Consider the following 21,738-nt stretch of genomic DNA (forward strand, 5'->3'; position numbering starts at 1 on the left):
GGGACTTTTGCTCGAGCGAGAGTAACTGTTGCTAACGGAGTGATATAAAAGCACACGTCAAAGTAAAATATGCGCGAAACTGTTTGATTTGCGCTCTCTGTTTATGACGTTAATTTGCCTTTACAGTGGAAGCGTTGACGCTCCGAAATCCTGTTTTGTTTGGGCTCTGAGGACAAACCTACAAAGTGGTACTTGCCTGGAAACACATGTTTATAAGATCCACACTAAATGTTTGGGTCCGTACTAATGAGGATATTGCGCACAATTTCATTTTATGAATCCCAAAACCAACTTGGATATTTGTGCATGAGTATCAGCTTCACATCCCCTCTTACACGCACACTTTCATCCCAAAAAAGGGCTAACTTGTGGGATGAGGAGGGTCCCTGAAGGCAGAGCAGCACTTTAGTCTCTGGAAATAATCAGTTGGCCTGAGGCGAGCCTGACTATTGTTTCATTTCTGGACCCTTTCTGCAGAAGCTTTCAGCACTCACCGAATAGGTAGACCACGCCAACTGCGTCACCGACTCCCATGAGTCCCTTCGTGCGTAATAATAAACACATAAACAAACAAACAAAAATGTAAGTATACAAGTAGTTGTTAAAGGGTCATGTGAATAATGGAGAATAGTTTTGCAAGGGTGTGTACGACTAACATCATGGTCATGTTCTCTTTGGTTCCTGCTTTTATTGAATCAATACAGAAAATACTAGTTGCATTAGTTACAACTTTCAAAGTGTTTACAGGACCTGTATGTGTGCTGCTCGATCTGCTATGCGCTGAGTGTTTGCATACAAATAATTGACCTAAGAGCCTTTGGAATGACGCATTTAGGATGTATGAGTTTCACATTGCCCTCTGGTGGTCCCGGCGTATAACAACAAGACTGTATAGTTTGAAACTTTTATTTTGAAATGTTGAAATGCCTTTACACTTTGAACTTTGCTTGCTGACAGTTCCCGTGAACGCTTTCAAAATAGGCTGGATTTACTTTTTTTATATCATTGTGAATATAAAAAGTAAATCATTTCTGGCTTTAAATAAAAATATGTTTTTGTTTTTTAGAGAGCATTTATCATGTGATTTGTATGTGAAACGGTGATAAGATATATCAGCACATGCAGTTTGCTTTAGCAGTGGCCCAGAGAGCATTGCAGAGTTGCTAGGCTGTGCACAATCCATCTAAATGTGGCTGCAATTGCACAGTGCATTCTCGAGATAGGGAAATTAATGCCAAATAGGTCCCACACAGAAATACACACGGACAGTTATAAAGTCCAAAGTATAAAAAAAAGGATAAAAATGAGCACTTTGAGACCTGTAGAAGGTTAAACTCTAGATTAATTTGTACTGCATCTTCCACGTTGTTGGCATTGCAGGTATCGGTACATTGAGAGTTTGATTCCTTTGGCTGTTAAAGCTGATTCTGATAATAAAGGGAAGCTGTTATTGTATTCCTACAATAGGTAGGAACACAATAATGTGTTACAAACATTATTGTATTCCTACAGGATGTTCAGGTGTGTATTACGGTTTAATATATACAGGTGACGTAAGTGAGCAGAGTTTGGGTATTTTGCCATCAACCAATATGGCCCTTTGTGTCGCAATCGAAGGTCAGACTAACTGTGGCTCCTGATTGGGCTGGACGCTGTTGCACCCCCTCTCTTCCTCTCCATGCAGCCTCTCGCATAGACGGCTCTGTTCTCTCGCTGCTCTGAGAGCTCCTCCTGCCTGTCACTCAAACGAGCCCAAGCCAATCAAATAAGTTTGTCCTTTTCACGTTACATTCGCCGGGCAGTCAGCGCTACAATCCAACATGTCGGCTACGTGTGTGTTCCCCATGTGTGTGCGAGCAACCCGGGGCCTCCTGCGGCTCAGGAGCGGGGCAGTGGGAAGCTCTTCCGTGACTGCTGTGGACATCGTCCGGGCGCTCTCCTCTGACAAGCTGCCGACAGGGACGGGCAGTGCGACAGGCGGACTGGCTCAGGCTATCCTGCAGCAGAAGCTCCAGCAGCAGCAGGATCAGCAGAGTCAGGTGGGACGGCTAGCCTGTGCTCGATTTGTTTAACGTCTCGGTGATAGTGGCGGGGGCAGCCAATGCACTGCAACTCTTGGACGTAACAACCCCGCCCAGCCAAGTTGGCAATGTAGCTCAAATCGAAGCCACTTTTCTGACATTTTCAGTCTCGGGTTTAAGCTAAAAAGCTTATTTACACCTAAACGTTTGACTATCAAACAGAGAGTAGCAGACCGTTTTGGTTATGTACTGCGTGTCAGATGTCACGATGCATGTCAACGTCACAGATATGACATTTCAGCTCTACTCTGTGTTTTTACCAAATGAATGGACCTGAGATTAGGGTAGCTAACAGGTTAGCTCGCTCATGTTAGCATGCGTTTTGCTGTAGGTTAATGACTGTTTGTAACGCCCGGGAGAGTCGCGTCAGTTGACTGGCTTTACATCTGAGGCCAGTCGGTGCGTTTCCCAGTAAAATAATTGATTACATCACCTGTGCTCCCTTGCTCTGGTGAGCTATGGTGGTTAGCATCAGTCTAACCTGAGCCTCCTCTTTCTGACTCATTACAGTGTTTAAGAGTCCTGCTTTGATCAGCTCCTCACAGGCACGCGCACTAAACTAGCCGTCTTAGACGAAACGACGTGTTTTTTTTTAATTACTTGTAGCAGCTGTTAAATAGCGAGTGAGTTGACAAGCCAAGGTTTGTTTGGCTTGAAGGTCAGAACAACCCCTGTTCTCTTCTCCATTCGTTCACTCAAACCTTACTGGAAATCTGCAGCGCGCGCACACACGCACGCCATATGTTGCTGACATCAGAATCAGCTTTAACGGCCATGTACATTTTCACATACATGTTGCTAAAACACGTTAATAACACGGCCAATTGTGAGTTCAACCGACAGCAGTACTGTACAGTAAACTCTACAGCTAGCATACTGACAATTTTCAGGCCGGCCACTGGTGTACAAAATGAACATAATAGAGTTACAACATAGTCAATCCATATGACATACATGACACATATGAGGGTACTTATAGCAGTAGAAGCACCAATAATAGCGGAATAACAGAAATATGACTAATAATTGCAGTAGTCGATAATATATTATAATGATGATTTCAAAACAGGAATAGCAGGAGTATTAATCTAAATGTGACTGATAGTAATAATAATAGTAGTGTCGGGCAGGGCAGCAGTAAGCACGACCAGGTCAGTGTTTCCCCTACCATTATAATAGGGGGGCGGGGCGCCCCCCTGAAAAAAAACCCGCCCCCATGTAATTTTCTCTATAGCGCCAGATCACAAAATGTCATTTACGGTTCTCTTTCCTGTAGAACAGATTTACACCTTTATCTGATATTGAACAAACTAAACGGCCGTATTTTATTGATCGGATCTACACACAGCTTGTCATTTATGTCTCTACTTGGTTGCGCCAGTTCCGTCCCATGCCCACAGACGCTTGCGCGCATACATACAGGTGAGCACTGAGCACACGCACAGCAGCGGACAGAGAGCGGCGAAAAATATGTAGAGAAAGTAGACAACTAAGTTATATCTGCGTTTTTCACCAAGGATCACCGCAGCAGCTCTCTGAACGATGTTCTCTGAACTAAAAGTGAAACAAACCAAAGTGCTCGTGTCTTGTGCCAACAATGAGCTGCAGGCTTCACACATTACACAAGTACAAATGACACGGACATTAAACTACACGGACATAAAACTAAGTCATTAATAAATATATGGAGAAATGCCTATACTGTCGGGTGAATGTTTAGTTATGCAGTTAACAGGTTAAACTTGCGCATGCGCGACTTGCCGATTCTTGGCGTTTTGCCAAAAGTCAATCTCCAGAAGTCTCCGTCAGGTTTTTTCTGCTGTTCCGTCTCTTGAAACAAAAAACAGATCTCAGATGAACATGGAGCATAAACTGAGAGTGGCCGTATCAAATCTACAACCCAGTTCATATTTGTAGAGGAAAGCTGCTGCTTTCCTCTACAAATATAGCTCACCGCAGCCACTAATACTGATACAACCTGATACTCACATATCTGCACTCATTCTGTTTTGTCAAAAAAATATTAGCTCATTGTTTTCCACAATGAGCTATTTAGTAGTAACTAAATATTAGTTATTTTTTGCACGTTACAACGTTATTTTCATTGATCTAAGTGATTGCAATTTAAAAAAAAATTGGTCTGATGGAGCAATCTGGTTTACTTGAAAGTTATTGTAATTTCTTTATTCTGTCACTATAAAAGCACAGAGGGAGTCACAGAATGATGTTATTTACAGAAAAAGTTTGAGAACCACTTCATTAAGGGTCTGTGTCGTCGTCGCCGTCGCCCCCCCCCCTCATGATGGTTAATGGTTATTATTATTTATATTTTTAACCAGGGCCAGCCTCCTCCTGAGAGAGGGGATGGCGAGAAGGAGGGAGAGCCCACGGAGGACAAGAAGCAGAAGGAGAACATGACCTACGCAAAGAAGATAGTGCTTCGGCTCGCGGGGTTCATGGGAGTCGGCGGCGCATTCGGCATGGTCTACCTATTCGGTGAGTGCTGAAACTGTAGAGCCTCTGCAGAAAGGGTCCAGAAATAAAACAATATTCAAGCTTGCTAATCTCAGGCCTACTGATTTTTCCAGAGACTAAAGTACGGCTTTGACCTTAGACATACTTGTTTTGAGAAGCTCAATTTGTGCAGACGAGGGAGTCATCACAGCTCATTAAACTCTCAACCATTACCATCAGTTTCTCATTCTTGTGACCTTGGAGTGGACCCACAGCCTGCAATTATATGACGTGAAACTGGTTTCTATCTCTTAGCCCACACCGACGAGATGTCCATCAGTGTTTCCCCTACGTTTACAGCTTCGGAGGCGAGGGGGGGGGGAATGATGCAAACACCAAAAGCATTACATTTTCTGTAAATAACATAATTTTGTGACTCCATCTGTGCTTTTATAAGTAACAGAGCAAAGAAAATTACAATAACTTTCAATTAAACCAGATTGCCCTTCAGGTCAAAAGAAAGAAGAAAAAAATTGCAATCTCTTAGAACAATGAAAATAAAGTTATATCTGTGCAAAAAATAAATAATACGAAGTTACTACTAAATTGCTCATTTTGGAAAACTAACAGAGTGAGTGCAGATAATATGTGAGCATCAAGTTCTATCAGTATTTTTGGCTCAGTGAGCTGCTTTCCTTTAGACATATTTTTAAAATGGGGTTGTGGACTTGATACGGTCGCTCTCAGTTCGTGCTCCATGATGAGATGAGATGTTTTTCCGGTTTTGAGAGACGGAACAGCAGAAAAGACAACTTGACGGAGACTTCACGGAAATTGGCTTTTGGCAAAAAGCCGAGAGTCGCGCATGTGCAGCGTAACCTGTTAACGGCGTGTCCCATGAACATTTGCCCGAAAGTACAGGCATTTCTCCATGTGTTTATCAATGACTTAGTTTTATGTTTGTGTACTTTGTAAAGCTCATTGTTGGTACAAGACACAAGCACTTTGGCTCGTATCACTTGGAGCAGGAGAGCTGCTTCGGGTTCAGAGAGCTGCTCCGGTGCTCCTCACAGGAGTCCCCAGTCTCCTGTACGTCACTCACTGAAGGCCTCGGCCTAATATGCACAGCCCACCACTGATCCGCAGTCTTTTTAAAAGGTTACTTTTCTCCTCATGTCATCGGTATTGTGGAATAAGTCTGTTGAACATGTGGAATACCGAATTGCATTATGCTCTTTATATGAAAAGTCTCTGTCATGTGGATTATAACCCGAAAGTAACCAAGACGTGCTTGTCTGCGTATCTGTCTGTGTGTGGGTTCTCTGCAGATAGGTTTGTCTCCTCTCAGACATTTTTTTTTCAAGCAGGCATTTAATATATCCATAAAACTGCAGAAATTCAAATAAAACAATGAATACATATCTTGCATATTGTTCTTGTCTTTATGGGGTCTTCAAGCCAGGGTTTAATTCATAATCAATTAATAGATCCACTATTATTTTTTTAAATTCTTCCTTTGTCAGTCAGTCCACAGAAGAGATTGTACAGTAGATTACTCAGGCGATTACTCTGACGTCTAAATGGATTAGTTTTCTGTTTGTCAAGTGGTGGATTTATCAACTCATTGTGGTCTTTTCCACTGTATCGTTTGAGAAGTTTCAGGACGAGTGTCCAGAGAAAACCAGAGTTATAGGGCTTCTTGTGATACTTTCATTTGAAGAAAAAAAAGAAGGTTTTGTTCTCAAAGAATTTTGCCTGAAGAAATTGCCCAAATGTGTATTTAACATGGAGCTATGAGATCAAATAATGAAGTAATTCATAACATTTGATGACAGTTGTAAATAGGGTTGGGTACCGAGAACCGGTGCTAATATAGCCCCGGTTCCATGACGTCAGGTACCTACCCGACCGAAACACACCACGGATTTCTGTGCTTCCTTTCGGTGCCTGAGCCGATTTAAATACCTTTTTTTTTTACACTACTCTGTAAAGTTGCACGGTATACCGATACTAAAAAGGTAGTGCGGTAACTGTGTTAAAAACAATAGGATTTAGCATATTTTTAGTATCGATACTTCATGTTGCTCGATGCAGCGGGCTCAAGGGGGCGGGGCTACCAGCGTGCACACGCAGCACTGGAGAGACGACATAAGTGCAGAAGCTTTTGCAGTCCTATGCTTGTTGGAACAAAGCTGTAGTCCAGTTAAGATCTCCAGTTAATATTAATGATGATGTGTTGTCCAGTAAAGCAGCAGAGTTTGAATCCAACTGTTTCTGAGTGGACTTCTGTTGCAAACGCTCCAAATCAGACCACCTTAAGCTGGTCTGTTTTTTTTTTTAAAATAAATAAAATCATATATATTGTTTATAGTTTGAAGTTAAAAAATGTGAAGCTGTAGTTTGAAGTGTTTTGTATGTATGTATATTCATAGTATACTTTAAACAGTTAATATATTGTTAAATTTGAAGAAAAAAATGGTTTAGGCACCGGTATTGGAAAAATCCCCAAAACAAAGGTTTCCCCCAAAAGGATATGACTCTAATAGTCATTCTACAAATAGATGTTCAACTTTGAATTTGATCCGAAAACCCTGAAGATCCTTTGTGTGGCTCAGTGTTGATAAAGTGAAAATCAGAGATTAACTGTTTTTTTCTTTTTTTAGGCACCAATTCAGTGGATGAACAAGGAAACGTGGTGAGTTTTGATGCACGCCCGCACACACTTACTTCCTTCAAGTGTGATCATGCACACGTCACCGACAGTAGCTGTCAGTGCCTGTGGTAAGGAAACGGCCAGTTCAAAGACACATTTGCCCTCTTGCGCAGGCTCTAAAGGGGCATTAACATGCTTACCAGAGCTGAGCTGATGTGGTGGCTCTCCTCGGCACACTTTCGCCATGCTGCCGTGAATTTCAGCCTTCCTTTTTTTTTCCTTATCTCGATTCATTTTTAGATGTGTGGTGGTGTTTTTGCACACCTCACAGGCAGGAGAATCCTTTTCCTGTTGTAAAGGACACACTTCACAGGCGGCTGTGACTTGTGTCCCGTCTGACTCAAGGTGTGAATGTGGGCGGGCAGTTGAGTGACCCGTCAGTGTGGGAAAGCCAGGAGCCCACTTATCTCACCACTGCTCATTGTTCCACCAAGGTGTGAAGCGCAGCAGCACACTCGACTGCTAACTGAGACATCGTGTTGGTCTGAGCTGTGAGTTCGGGAAAGTCAGGATAATCTAAGAGCCCAGTTATCGCAATCCACACACATCTGCTGGCCATTACTTCCAGTCTTCAAATGCCATTGGCTGATATTTCCGGGAATGGTCCAAGATACGAATAACAATTAAAGTGTAACCGCACAATTAACTGACTGATAATTTTAAAGATGGGAAGTCCGTTTGCGCAAGTAGAAACTGACTTAAAATTATAAGGAAGCAGGAATTGGTAACATGAAAATATTCATAATGAAACAATCTGATTTAAAAAAACAGGGAAAGAAGCTTTCCCCTTTCCTGAAAAGCTTCTGGAGCTTTCATGTGCATCTCAAGGTCTTCATCTTTGTGCTTGTTGACAGATAAAGTTGCTCCAGAAAGCCACCAAGCGAACCTTTTTTTTTTCATAGATTAGATTCATAAAAAAAATATCAGTAAGACGTTCAAATAGTATACCAGTTGAATGACTCTGAATAATATTACTGTATTCAGAGAAGTAGACTTGGGGTCCCAGCCTTCAGACGAACCTGCTGCTATGGTAGGTGTTGGCCTGGGAAGCCACTTCAAAGGGCACACTTCTCACACATTAGGATCCTTTTGTTGCTGCCAAAGAGTCAGACAGGATGGCTTCCTGCTCTTTGTCATGTAGACTTTGAAGCCGTCGACCAGAAGGGATTTTTATTTCCTTTAATTGACCTCCTGCAAAAAAAAATGCAGAAGCATAAAACTTAATGGTAATTATTTTATGCTGCTGAACATCAAATACTCTACCGGTGTTTAGTTTCCTTATTCAGGTTAATACACACATCGAAATGCCTGGAAAAGAAAACCTCTGCCCTTTGGTTTGGCTGCAGATTTCTCAAGGAACCGGGTTTTGACATTTGCTAAAAGTTGCAGGGAATAAAAAGCAGAACAAAAAGTCGCCAAAACAATCTGGCCTGAGTTTTGTTCTTCCGCTGTTTCCTGTAAGGGTCTGCGTGATACTGGCGGTGATGAGTGGCGAGGTGTGGTCGTGGGAAAGATGGGTAGGTCTTTGTCTCTACTAGGGTTGGGTACCGAGAACCGGTGCTAATATGGCACCGGTTCCAAGACGTCCGGTACCTACCAGACTGAAACACAACGCAATTTTTGGTGCTTCCTTTTGGTGCCTGACCGATTTTAAATACTTTTTTTACACTACTCTGTAATGTTGCACGGTATACCGATACTAAGAGGTAGCGCTGTACCATGAAAACGATAGTATTTAGCATAGTTTTTAGTATCAATAGTTTATTAAAATAACGAGGATCAGAGCGCTTTTGCTCACTGTCCTCGGCTTGTTGGAACAAAGCTTTCCCAGTGTATATAATAATGATGACATGTAGTCCAGTAAAGCAGCAGAGTTTGTAGAATCCAACAGTTTCTGACTGGAGTTCTGTTGCACACCTAGTTCTTCAGGCCACCTGATGCTTATATATTCTTATATATATTCTTATATATATTCTTATATATATATATATATATATATATATATATATTCTTTTATATATATATATATATATATATATATATATATATATATATATATATATATATATATATATATATATATATTATAGCATCAGGTATTATTATACTTTAAACAGTTAATATATTGTTCAATTTGAAGAAAAGAAAAATACCTTGACAATAAAAAAGTATCGGTTCAGGCACCGGTATCCAAAAACAAACAAACAATACCCATCCCTGGTCTCTACTTGGTCCACTTCCTTACAGCCAGGGAGGATCGCCGCCTCCTTCAAAGAGTAAACTTATTTCACCAGGACGTCCTGTCGGGAGCGTTCAGCTCAGACGGCACACGCTGGCCACCCTGTACACGCTTATTTCACCTCTTCTAACCCCCGGGAATCTTTCTCGTCTCGGGACACATGGCATCATTGCCGTGTGCAAAGAAAACACTCGCGAGTTTGAACAGAGTAATCAAATTGTAATGGTTGAGTTTTGACTACTGTGGAATGATTATCATGAATGCTGCTAATGTCGTTTCCAGATGTTTTCTGTGTCTTTTTAGGGACAGTTGAGTTTTTCGAATCCCGGCTTTAGGTCACAGAATGGATTTGTTGAAATAATTACTCATCATTACAATTTGTCACTTCCTCGTCACTAGACAGACAGAATGAGACATTTTAACACTGTTTCTTCAAACCATTCAGGTAATAAATAAATCAGCCTGAGATGAGTCAATAATAAAAGTAATCGAACATTTCACCTGGACCCACAGGGAGAGCGTCTTCTCTCAATCTCCTGTCGTAGTAAGAGGTCAGAGGTCACTGTATACCTGTAAGTCTGTTCAGGCCAGGAGGATGTTCCTGTCGAGCTTTTGTGTTTTCATTGGTGTTCTGTGAGGATGTGGGAACCAGGACCTTCCATGCTGTCTCACACATTCAACTTTCTGGTTGTATCCTGTCTAACAAACAGGCAGACGAGATCACTTCAAAGCCAAGGAGCCCCCCCCCCTCTAAACATGAAAGAAAATATATGCACATGTTCCAGTTGTCAGGGGGCACAGTATATGGAGGCTCTTCAAAAGAACACATTTCTCATTAGCTTTACATATTTTGTTCGCTTCTTTCTCCTCACATCTCGAGGGAGCCTTTCGGCCTTGAAGCCGTCAGATGAGATCAAATTATTTCTTTCCTACATTGTAATAGTCTGCTTTCCCAACGCCGTTCTTTTGTAGGAATGAGGGTGATTGCTGAGTAATTTGCCTCGTCGATCTTCTAGGAAATGATTTGCTGGACTATTTACGGATAGAATCAGCAGATCGTGTTTTTTTTCTTTTGGACGTATCCTTAAAACACCTTTAAAAACGTGCCAAATCCTCGTGCGTTATCACAATAATACAACAAAATGATATTGCCGCAAATCATTTTTCCAAACCTTGTTCAAAATAGCATAATACAAGCAGAGATATTAACGGCACTGATATGTTGTTCCAAACAAAACATGCATGTTTCTAGTGGAATAGAAAACATTTGTGCACACTCAACAGAGAGGGTCACAAGAAACTTCCCTCCAAAATGAGATCTCACTGTTAGACCGATAGATTTGACATTTTTATTTGTCTGTATTTGTAATATAGCGAGATGTTAGCTGTATAACATGAAGTTTGTTGTAATTTCTTTTAGCTTCTTCTACTAACTATATGTTCTCATTTCAAGTAAAATAAGGGCTGGATAACATTTTGTAAAAAAACATAAGCGCACAATACAAACATTTTTACTTCATTATTGAATTTGGCACATAATGCGATTAATTGCAGTTAATCGCAAAAAACAATGCGATTAATCAGTAAATTTTTTTCAACTTTGCCCAGCCCTACTTTTTAAGTCTGTCAAGGTTTTTATTTGTTTGAGGTACTTCTCCAAACCTCCAGTCGACTTCTCCAAACCGGCAGTCTTTACTTTAGCAGAAAACGGTAGCTGCACATTACTGTTATCTGTTTCTCTGCAACTCCACCGCATGTAGTAATACACAGACTGTGTATAAGTACCTCATTCAACCCCACTTCAAAACATCCAAACCGTCCCCTTTTATGCGGGATACAAGGTTCTGATACAAGCTCTGGATTGTTGCCTGTATCAGTATTTAAACCTGAGCTGGTCATTTTGTTCTTTTTAAATCAAGTTCACTGTACAGGTAAATTACAAAGAGTTGGAAAAAATTACCCCATTTTATTGTGCTGCTTACCTGTTGAGCTCAACTAGTGAAATGAATCAAATTCTATGTTACCAAGGCATCAACACTTTTTGAAAGCTATTTCTCCATCAGTCAGAGTTTTATTCCCTCGTGGTTGAATTGTAAGCAAACCTTTGGCTTGTTTGAATGAAAAGTACTTTATTAATCTCCAAGGAGAAAATTTAAAAAAAATAAAAAAATAAAAAAATCTTTAAATGTCATCTTTAAATGTTTGCTAAAGAAACCTTCTATGACTGGGAATGAAGTTGGTCTTGAGTCAGTTGTTTTGATTCTTCATCAGGTTTTATGAGCTTAACCCGCATAGATGTAAGTGACCATCATCGTGTCGGTCAGTCTGTGGCTTATGCATACATATACATACATATGTACAAATGCACATCTGTGTCATGGCCACCAGATGGAGCCGTACACCCTGGCTCTGAGTGCTGTCCCAGAGTCTCTTGTTCCTTTTGATCTACCAACTGCTTCCCTTTTCTACTTTTCCTCCTTTTGTAGGCTTTTCTCCTTCCCCATCTACTCCTTTCCCTTTTTCTTCCTCGCTTCCGCCTCAGCTTCATTCCCCAACCCTCCATACTTTACATACAATTTAGTCTTATTTTGTCTTTCTTCTTCTCCAAATCTTCTTATCTCTCTTCTACCTCGCTCCTCCTGCTGATCCTTTTCCCATGCTGCAGATGATGACTTAATTTTCCTTCATTGTGTGATCCTTTATTTAGTTGTATAAACCATAAGCGTGTTGGAGCGTGATGATTCATGTTGCCATTGATGGCAAAGGCACGGACTTGTAGTATTTTTTTTTTTAATTTTGTGGTCAGCACACACATAAACCCTGAGTCGTCCCATCACACATGCTGAATGACCCTGATGTATTACTGTCAAAACAAAACACTGAGTGTGTGTGCAAGTGTAAGCATATCATTGTACTAACTTGTCTAACCTTTCTGTCTCCCTGACAGATTCCAGATGAGTTTGACAGAGGTAAGAACACTATCACTAATGACTCGTGAACATTCTTGATTAACTTCACTCGCCTCTGCTTCACAGCTCTAAAACAACTGAATCAATCGGATTTTTTATATTTGAAGTTTCATGTTGTCTTTAAGGGTCCACTTTAGGTTGCTTCTATGATCCCATCATTCCTAGTGGCAGGTTTATTTCTGATTTGACCATTTCTTTTAGTTTATCAGTTATTTGGGTTATGGCTTCAGTTTTTAACATCTGCTCAGTTGGACTTGTATTCTGCTAAAAGCGAAACTCTGTGGCTGGGTTGCACCAACAAGGATTCACTTTTAAACTAGGTTTAAACCAGGTTTGTCTTTCAATCCGGTTGCATCAAACTTTAAACCTAATTTAACCTTAGTTTACAATTAATCCTGGGTAAATCTAACCCTTTGGTAAACTCAGTTTAATTTTCATTTAAATCTAGATTCAAAACAAATCTGTTGCACCAGTTATTTTAAACCTAGACTATACCTGGATTAGCCGTTATATTTAAACCACTCTTGGAGGAGGTTATCTACATTTTATTGACAATATGGCTGCATATCTTCATTGGATGGAGTTAGAGGAAAGAGTTCCTCGCTGGAAAATTAGAGATTGGTTAAACCCAATTGAATTAAATGACAACAGCGAGTTTTCACAGCGTATAGATTCACAAAGGAGTCAGTCATAAACCTCAATGGGAATGTTGGACCAGCAATCAAGCATGGAAGTGAGACGAATGTTGCCGTGCCAACACTTCTCCAGCTCCTAGTGATTTTATTTTTCACTAGAAAAATAAAATCACTGAGTGATTTTATGCTCCAGGGTTAGTTTAGGAAAAAGATGGCATAAATTAGGGTTATTTAGTTCCGTATTTGTTAAACATACATAGTGATTTTTAAAAAATTTCGTCGGAATCCATTATGGCAGACATTTAACATAAACTAATCCTTTTTTAACCCTTGTTTAAACTCGTTTAACTAATCCAGGGTTAAATCTCTGATTAAATATAAACCAGTTTAAACCTAGATTTACTAACCCTAGATTCACTCTAAACCATGATTAATTTAATCCTTGTTGGCGCAACCCAGCCTGTGTATATTTCTGCAAAAACTTTCCATTACATTTTTTACACTATTGTCTGACATTCCATTGACTAAAGTGTGTGTGTGTGTCTGTGTCTGTGTCTGTGTCTGTGTGTCTGTGTCTGTGTGTCTGTGTGTGTCGTCATCTGGGCAAATAAATCTGTTCACACAGTCAGACTGAGGGGACTGGCTTTCCCCATGGGGCACAAAGCACATCCCTATAATATGAATCAAAGAGTTGGAATTAGGATTCAACAGGTTAGAGTAAATTTCCAGGTATGTAAGTCAATGTAATATCCCTAAACAAAACGATAAAATGATAAATCATGTGTGTGCGCCAACCATCAATATGCCCCTCCCATCATGCATCCCCTCCAAGTTGCCCAGAAACCCCAAACACACATGTATATCTACATTGTAATTATTCATCCAGAGAAGGAGACTTGGCAGCAGAGTGATGTTGGAGGTCAGCGGTCACTCATAACGTAATGACAGAATAGCTAAAATATTAGTTTTTGGTTAAGTTACAAAAACTGCCAAAAATGTCTCAAGATTTAAAATAAATGTATTGATAGCCAATCATTTTAGAGGAAACACTTTTAAAATGAAAGAAATCTCAGGAGGAGCATCTCAGTGGAACAGATAGGAAAACAATGTTGAATGTACATTTGTACATGTGTAAAACTTCTTATGACGCTGAAGAATTCTGGAGACCTTAAACTTAATGCGTCTGATCCATCTGCTGCAATTCAACTCCCCTTCTGAGTGAGTTCTAATTGCCCGCCCTGACTAATAATCACCTCATCAATAGCTTTCTCTCTCTCCCAGAGGTCTAGTCTGTGTCTCAAACGCATCCCTCCTCCTGAATCCATCCCTCCGTCCATCATAAAACACTCCCAGAGGTCCAAGTTGTCCTCTGAATACTAAACTTCATTCAGCCCTGCCTCACACTGTGTCTGTAACTTTATTAGTCTTTCTCTCACCCTCCGGTCTGTCTTTATCTGTTTATTGATCTGTTTCCAGCTCTATCCTTGTTTCTGGCTCCCTCGAGGTCCTCGACTCATAAAGCTAATGTGCTATTTGGCTTTTTTCACCAAGGCTGAAGCTCAAATTAAAACGTGACCGAAGTCTGCTCCAGACAGACAGACAAGGGAAGGAAGGAATGATGTGGAGACAAATTGATGCGCAGAAGGAGGAATGGATTGGTTTGTTGAACAGAAGGAGGGGTGTGGGTTGAACACTGTAGTTTATTCTGAGTCCCACAGCCACAGCTCTGCTGCCCCTAATACTCACTGGAGCACCAAATGTGGATTAATCCCCCGCTGAAGATAGTCCCCAAAAACTATTTCCTCCTCGTTTGTTTCACTCAAAGTTACAGGGACCAGTTATTTTAGGAAATGATTGATGAAACTATGTATCCGTGTTTGTAAAGACTGAGGAACGGGCTAACACTTTGTTGGTTTTGGTCTTGTCTTCAACCACGCGCTCTCGTTCCCGCATAGAAAAGGTCACTGCTATTGTCGTGTGCTGATCAGGTCCACAGGAGGAAGGGTGAGAGGGAGATGCTGTGATTGGGACGCTACACACTACACTGGCTGCAGAAATCCAGCCCATGAGGCTGCCACTGGGCGTCGCTTATTCCTTTTGGACCTCTGATACCAGGGCCAAATATTCCCTGATGCCGTTACGGACCAGTGTTAAAGTCCATGATCTGTCAAGGAGAACAGATGAAGGAGCTCATCGCCTTCATTTTCTTCTCTTCCTCTATCCCTCTCAATACTCTCCTTCTTTTCATCTCCACCTGTATGCTCTGTTCTCTTCCATCCTGTCTTCCGACTTTTTCTACTTTCAGCATCTATCCTGTCCTCCCCTCTGCTCTCCCTTGCTCTCCTCTGCTCCTTTGGGAGCAACAGACGGTGGGCAAAGTGGTAGATGATGGAGTGATTTGATAAATCTAATGGGTCGTGTTTGACTACAGACTCTGTTTGCGTGCCAAGTAGTGGCATGCTGCGTGCGTGATGCAAAGGACCGTCGAATACCATATCAACCAGGACAGATAAACCCCTCTCCCAACGCGCACGCACGCACACACGCACACACACACAAAGCACTCCCCTGGATTTCATGACGCGCATACTTACCCTTGATTCTCACAGGCCAACCATGATCTGCTTTGTGTGTGTTCTTTGCGATGGTGTCCGATAAATACACACAGTGCATGGTGAAAGGTACTGCATGCTTCTCAACGCGTTCCGTTTATTGACATTACAATTGGCTGTCTACAGTATAACGCACAAACAGAAAAAGAGAAGAAACTATAGGGAATATCACATGAAAAAAATGCACCGTATTCTTTTCCGGAACGTGTTTGTTTGCTTGTTTGTTTTTCTCCGATATTCTACGGTTCTTGCTTCAACTCAAGTAAGTTTTCTTGTTCTACGGAAACAGCACAATCTTCAGAGATGCAAAACTAGAACAGTTTTAACATTTAAAGGTCATGTTTACATCATTTATTATTGTAATAAAGAAAAAAAGAGTTTCATGAGTCAATTTGATGTGAACATGAGGAAGTAAATGTTCATGGGCCCCTTCCCCTCCCTATTGTTTTAAGAGCGGGGTGAACGTTAGAGGGCCGTCCTTGTCTCGCGTTTCTCTTTCTCAATGGTGAGCTCTACGAGTCCCAAGTGAGGCTCTTTGCATGTGTTAGGGTTCATCATCATATGAATGTGGAACTTTAAACCTGGAAAAAAAAAAAACCTGCTCGCCACCACTTCTCTAACATGAGCACACGCTTTTCCTTCCCTAGAGGCCTCTCACTTAAAACACACACACACACACACACACACACACACACACACACACACACACACACACACGCACACTTTAAAGAGGCCGGGCCACGCTGTCGTTTGTCACCAGAGAGAAAGCAAACGATTAGAGATGGGGGGTCTGAAGCAGATGCTGAGCCTGACCACAGCTTTTGTTTGGTACAGAAGCCCCTCCAGTCTATTTACCCCTTCATCTTTACCTCTTCATTTCATCCCTTATGTCTTCTCTTTCTCTTTTTTTCCTTTTCTTTGTTTACCTCTTCTTTTCCATTTCGCCCTCTTCTTTTCTTCCTGTAGCACTTACCCCTGTTATTGTTTTTCTCTTTTCAAGCCTACATTTTCATCTCATCTCCCTCCTTTTACTGCCACATCCTCCTCTGCTTGTCCCCTCCTATCCTTCCTTGTTTCTCTCCTTCCTTTTTTACTTCATTATTTTCTCCTTTTTGGCTCCTACTTATCCTTCATTGTATTGTCTTCTGTTATCCATCCCTTTTATCCTGCGTTCTCTATTCTTGTCCTATTTTATCCTTCCACCTCTTTTCTTCTATTTTTTTCTCTTCATTATTGCTTCCCTTCCTCGCTTTGTAAACCTGTGTATATCCGCTGTCTGTGTTTTCTATGTTTTCACCACGCAACACATCTGACCAAGAATACTGCTTGAAATAGATTTTTTCACTTTCAAAATATGTGACACACCTTCCAAACAACAACTAAACAAACACTGTAAAGGATTTTAGTTTATTTTAAGATGCTTTTAATTTGGTGCGGCCACTTCCTGTGCCCTTCCTCATCTGCTTCTACTTCATTTAGCAATTTTATTGTTGCCCTGAAAAATGTAAGTCACCTCTTCAAACTCATATTGGCTGTCAGAGCTTTCTTTCACTCCTGAAGCATTTCCTTTTGTGTGACTGTCAGCTTCAACATTCAGTGCGTTTACATGATGGTATCAATTCGAATTTTGCTTCAGTCGGACTATGCTCTCTTTCGGGCAACTGCTATTATCGTAATATACACGGAAGTGAATAAATCAAATCATTGGCCGAAAGCATGTCATATCTGATACGATAGGTGGCACTGTTTTCATTACATCTAGTGGTGATACAGCCATCTCAGTCCGATTAAGCCAGTAATTCGAATGCATGTAACCACAGTCAGTGCATCCATGAAAGCTCTTGCTCTTTGATTCTGGAAAGCTAATTTCATGTTTATTCCTGATGTTACAGATCACAGGAAGCTGTAAACACCTCATAGAAGTTTTCAAAAGAATGGGACACCATTCAGTCAGTCCTATAGTTTTTTGGGACATTGTTAGGCATCTATCAGAGCTGTGTTTTTAAAGCTCCATTTAAGTCTCAGTTTGTGGTTTCATGGCATGTTTTCCATCTGATTCAATAGTGGTGGATGATAGATTGGCCTGGCATCGATTGATTTAGTTTCAACAACACGGCGGTGGACAGCTCCCACTAAGAGCTTCTTAAGAAGCTTCTTTGGTGGGATCTTAAGAAGGCAGTTAAAAGTGTGTGTGTGTGTGTGTGTGTGTGTGTGTGTGTGTGTGTGTGTGTGTGTGTGTGTGTGTGTGTGTGTGTGTGTTAAATGTAATATAGCTAATAAGTCTGTCTTTATTTTGTGTGACTCGCACAGCATCACGTATTGAACATTATTGCTTACTAGAGCTTGTGTCATTACAGAAGCACCTTTTCTTTGCCACTCCAGCTCTCTCTCTCTCTCACACACACACACACACACACACACACACACACACACACGTCGCACTGCCTCAAATCCCAGTTAGCGCATATTTGAAGTTTATCTTCCTCAGAGAGCTGCATCGAAAATGTATATCACATATAATGCATAATGCAACCATTTACAAGAGAGCATCAATTTGCTGTAAAACTGAATCAAACTCACTTTGACCCATAACTTATTTGAGTTTCTCTACATCAGTCTTCTCTGACCTTTGCTCCACCCTTGAGCTTCCTTTGCTTTCCCCATCAGTTGAAACACACATACCTACATTCACACATACACACAGCCACAAATGTGAATGCATCATCACAGCTTTACCGTGGCAGATGGCTTCCTGCTTCAGTACGCTGCTATTCACTCTAGGGGATTGAGTCTCCTGTGACCAGAGTGTGCTAACTTCAGCGTGTGTGTTTAGGGAGAGATGGAGGGCTAGAGTGACGCGTGCATGTTTGTGTGCGTGTGTGTCTTGCTATTGTAGTCCTATTTGCGGTAATGAGCCCCATGGGAAACAAAGTCTTAATCATTATTAGCCAATAGCGCATTGACAGCTGGAGGTGTTATTAAGGACTCGGCTAGCTGGCTGATCAGTGTCTAGGCCTCCTCCATCACTTTGTAAATGTACCACTTTTTATTCTCTTTTGTTGAACCAACAATTAATTTAATTGAACCAATTTGTGTCCCATCTTCTTTGGGAGATTATTTTGAGCATTAGTTATTAAGTTAATAAAAGAAAATGTCAAGAAATCACTTTAATGTCTCAAACTGGGTCATTGTACCATTTTCAAAGAGCTACGGAAAATGTAAGCGATGCTGAGGCTTTTCACGATGTCTTTGAGATAAGAAATTGCCCTGATTTTTAAAGTATTGAAGAGGATTCGTCACTTATCCAGAAAGCCTCAAACACCATCTTCAACTCGCAGGGGCTTCTTTGCCCAAGATTCAGTGGGAGGTTTTAATATCCAAAGAAGACATCACAAAATACTGTGTTATGGAAATGTTTAAAATGCAACAGCGGTGAGCATGAAGAATCAGCTGTCAGGCTCATGAACATTGATATTCAGTATTGTCATCCTCGCTTAGCTTGGTAATTTGTCGGGGCCAGACAGGCTCAGATGTTATCAGCTGTGTCTCCTTAGGGAGTTGTAGTTTTTGAGACTCATTAAGATTACAGCTGCGCTGAAGCCATCTAACCACTTCAGTTTTATTGTTGAACTCATCTTTGTTTAATTTTTCTTTCATGGAATCTGAAAATACAGGGCGACTCTTTATCAGCTCACATTTCTAGAGGATGATTCACTCCCTGCACTATTTGTATATGAATAAATAAATGAAGGAAATAATTAATCTCTATATGGGCTATTCTACCGAATTGGTGCACAGTCAGGTTGGGAATATACAAGACAAAAAAAATCCCGAAACTTTTTCCATATAGATAGATAGATAGATAGATAGATATATATATATATATATATATATATATATATATATATATATATATATATATATATATATATATATATATATATATATATATATATATATATATATATATATATATATATCTCTATATATATATATATATCTCTATATATATAGATATATATATATATATATGTATATATATCTATAGATATATATATATATAGATATATAGATATATCTATAGATATATAGATATATAGATATATCTATAGATATATAGATATATCTATAGATATATCTATAGATATATCGATATATCTATATATCTATATATATATATATATCTATATCTATAGATATATATATATATATATATATATATCTATAGATATATATCTATAGATATATATCTATAGATATATATCTATAGATATAGATATATATATATATATAGATATATAGATATATCTATAGATATATAGATATATCTATAGATATATCTATAGATATATCGATATATCTATAGATATATCGATATATCTATATAGATATATAGATATATCTATATACATATAGATATATCTATATGGATATATATATATATATATATATATATATATATATATATATATATATATATATATATATATATATATATATATATATATATATATATATATAGAAATATATATATAGAAATATTGATTGTACGTACACATTTCTAGTAAAAGAACCGCCAATTTTTATATTATATTTTCAGATTGTGTTGGAATGTCTTTCCTTTCCCAAAAATTGCCACTACCGAAACATCGTAATAAATTCTAATTTAACAGTATTATTTTTAACCTGTTAAAATTGTGTTTCCTTCCATTCTCTTTGTAAAATGCATAATATTGATCACATTGATTCCAGAGTTGATGATTGATCAAATTGAACATACATTAAACCAAAAAGTATCATAACATTTTAGTTGATAACTCAGTATACTTTATTTTTTACAAAACATCTACTGTTTCGGCACTGTTTCCTCAACGTTATTGCTTAATCTTAACTCATAACTCCCTGTTGGATAAATCACTGATACATTTAAACTTTCCTTCTTCCTTTTGTTTCGTATTTCTTTCTCTTTCCCTCCTTAAATATTTGTGGTGTTTCACTAGGTCATCTCTCACTTTTTGTCCATATCCTCTCTGCTCCACTTTTTCTAATTCCTTTTGGCATTTTGGTGTCTTATGGTTCTTTCTCCCCTGAACAATTTCAGATAGAAATCAGCATTATCTACATCTTTACTATTTAGTCTACACAACGTATTTACTTCAAAATGATGGGATTGAACTACTTACCATTCAATTGTGTCACTACCAAAACATATGGTAGCATTTTGGTAGTGACATGATCCTTTCTATTTCGGTAGTGACATTTCTAGCTAATGTTAAGCATAACTAAAGAATGCTAGCAGGTGGATGGCTAGTATTTACATATTGAAGAGGTGTACACACATAAAAACATAAAACTTAATATAAAACCCAAAAATCATTACTTAATTGAAGAAAATATGCGTTTCGGTAGTGACGATTCTTAAAGTTAAATGCTGATTTTAAGCCTTTGGAATCACATTTATATCAAAATTATGGAATGTAGCTCCTGAGCCTTGGGCTTAAATAGACCATAACATATTCTTACTAAATATCTATGTCTGAATACTTAATTGTTTTGTTAAATAGTTTTTCTTGTTATTCCAGAGAGCTTCTCATACATCTGTTGACCAGCTGTGTCCCTTTGTGTTGTTTTCATTCTTTTTCTCAGATCCTCCCGTAGTCCAACAGCTGAAAAGAACCTTCAAATACTTCCAGGACTACAGACAGGTGAGTCAGACATCCTGTGCTGATGCTTGATGTGAATTTAGTAAATGATGGTCCATTTAGAGTCAAATAGGGTGTGGCTACCTTCTGATAAACAGTTTGCTATTGCTGCATTGTACACTCTGAGAGCCATCATTTTGGTTGTTGGGTTCAGTGTTTGGTTGTATGGTGTGATTATCCCTGGTTACTCACATGTCAGGAGTAATGTTGCACAGTATACCGATGCTAAAAAAGTACCGTAACTAACTAAGTAACTAAAAAACTACTTGCACGTTAAAAACGATAAGATTTTGCATATTTTAAGTATCGTACTTTTTCAAAATAGCGCTTCCT

General features: G+C 39.5%; 1 protein-coding gene across 2 annotated transcripts in view; it reads left to right on the forward strand.

The window, feature by feature from the left end:
* The first annotated feature begins 1,676 nt into the window (after positions 1 to 1,676).
* Positions 1,677 to 21,738, forward strand: part of timm50 (translocase of inner mitochondrial membrane 50 homolog (S. cerevisiae)) — a 36,513-nt gene continuing 16,451 nt past the window's right edge. The window contains exons 1-5 of one of the 2 annotated variants that reach the window (XM_068584973.1): positions 1,677 to 2,039; positions 4,421 to 4,577; positions 7,199 to 7,230; positions 12,435 to 12,456; positions 21,350 to 21,408. In XM_068584973.1, coding sequence (XP_068441074.1) covers positions 1,821 to 2,039; positions 4,421 to 4,577; positions 7,199 to 7,230; positions 12,435 to 12,456; positions 21,350 to 21,408 — 489 coding nt within the window. In that variant the 5' untranslated portion in view covers positions 1,677 to 1,820. Of the gene's footprint in view, positions 2,040 to 4,420; positions 4,578 to 7,198; positions 7,231 to 12,434; positions 12,457 to 14,661; positions 14,750 to 21,349; positions 21,409 to 21,738 lie in introns of those variants that run through there. The other variant, XM_068584974.1, reaches the window with a different exon arrangement.

The sequence above is a fragment of the Clinocottus analis genome, unplaced genomic scaffold (assembly GCF_023055335.1).
Source record: "Clinocottus analis isolate CAN_PGR_092001 unplaced genomic scaffold, fCliAna1.0.p SCAF_2, whole genome shotgun sequence".
Taxonomy (NCBI): Eukaryota; Metazoa; Chordata; class Actinopteri; order Perciformes; family Cottidae; genus Clinocottus; species Clinocottus analis.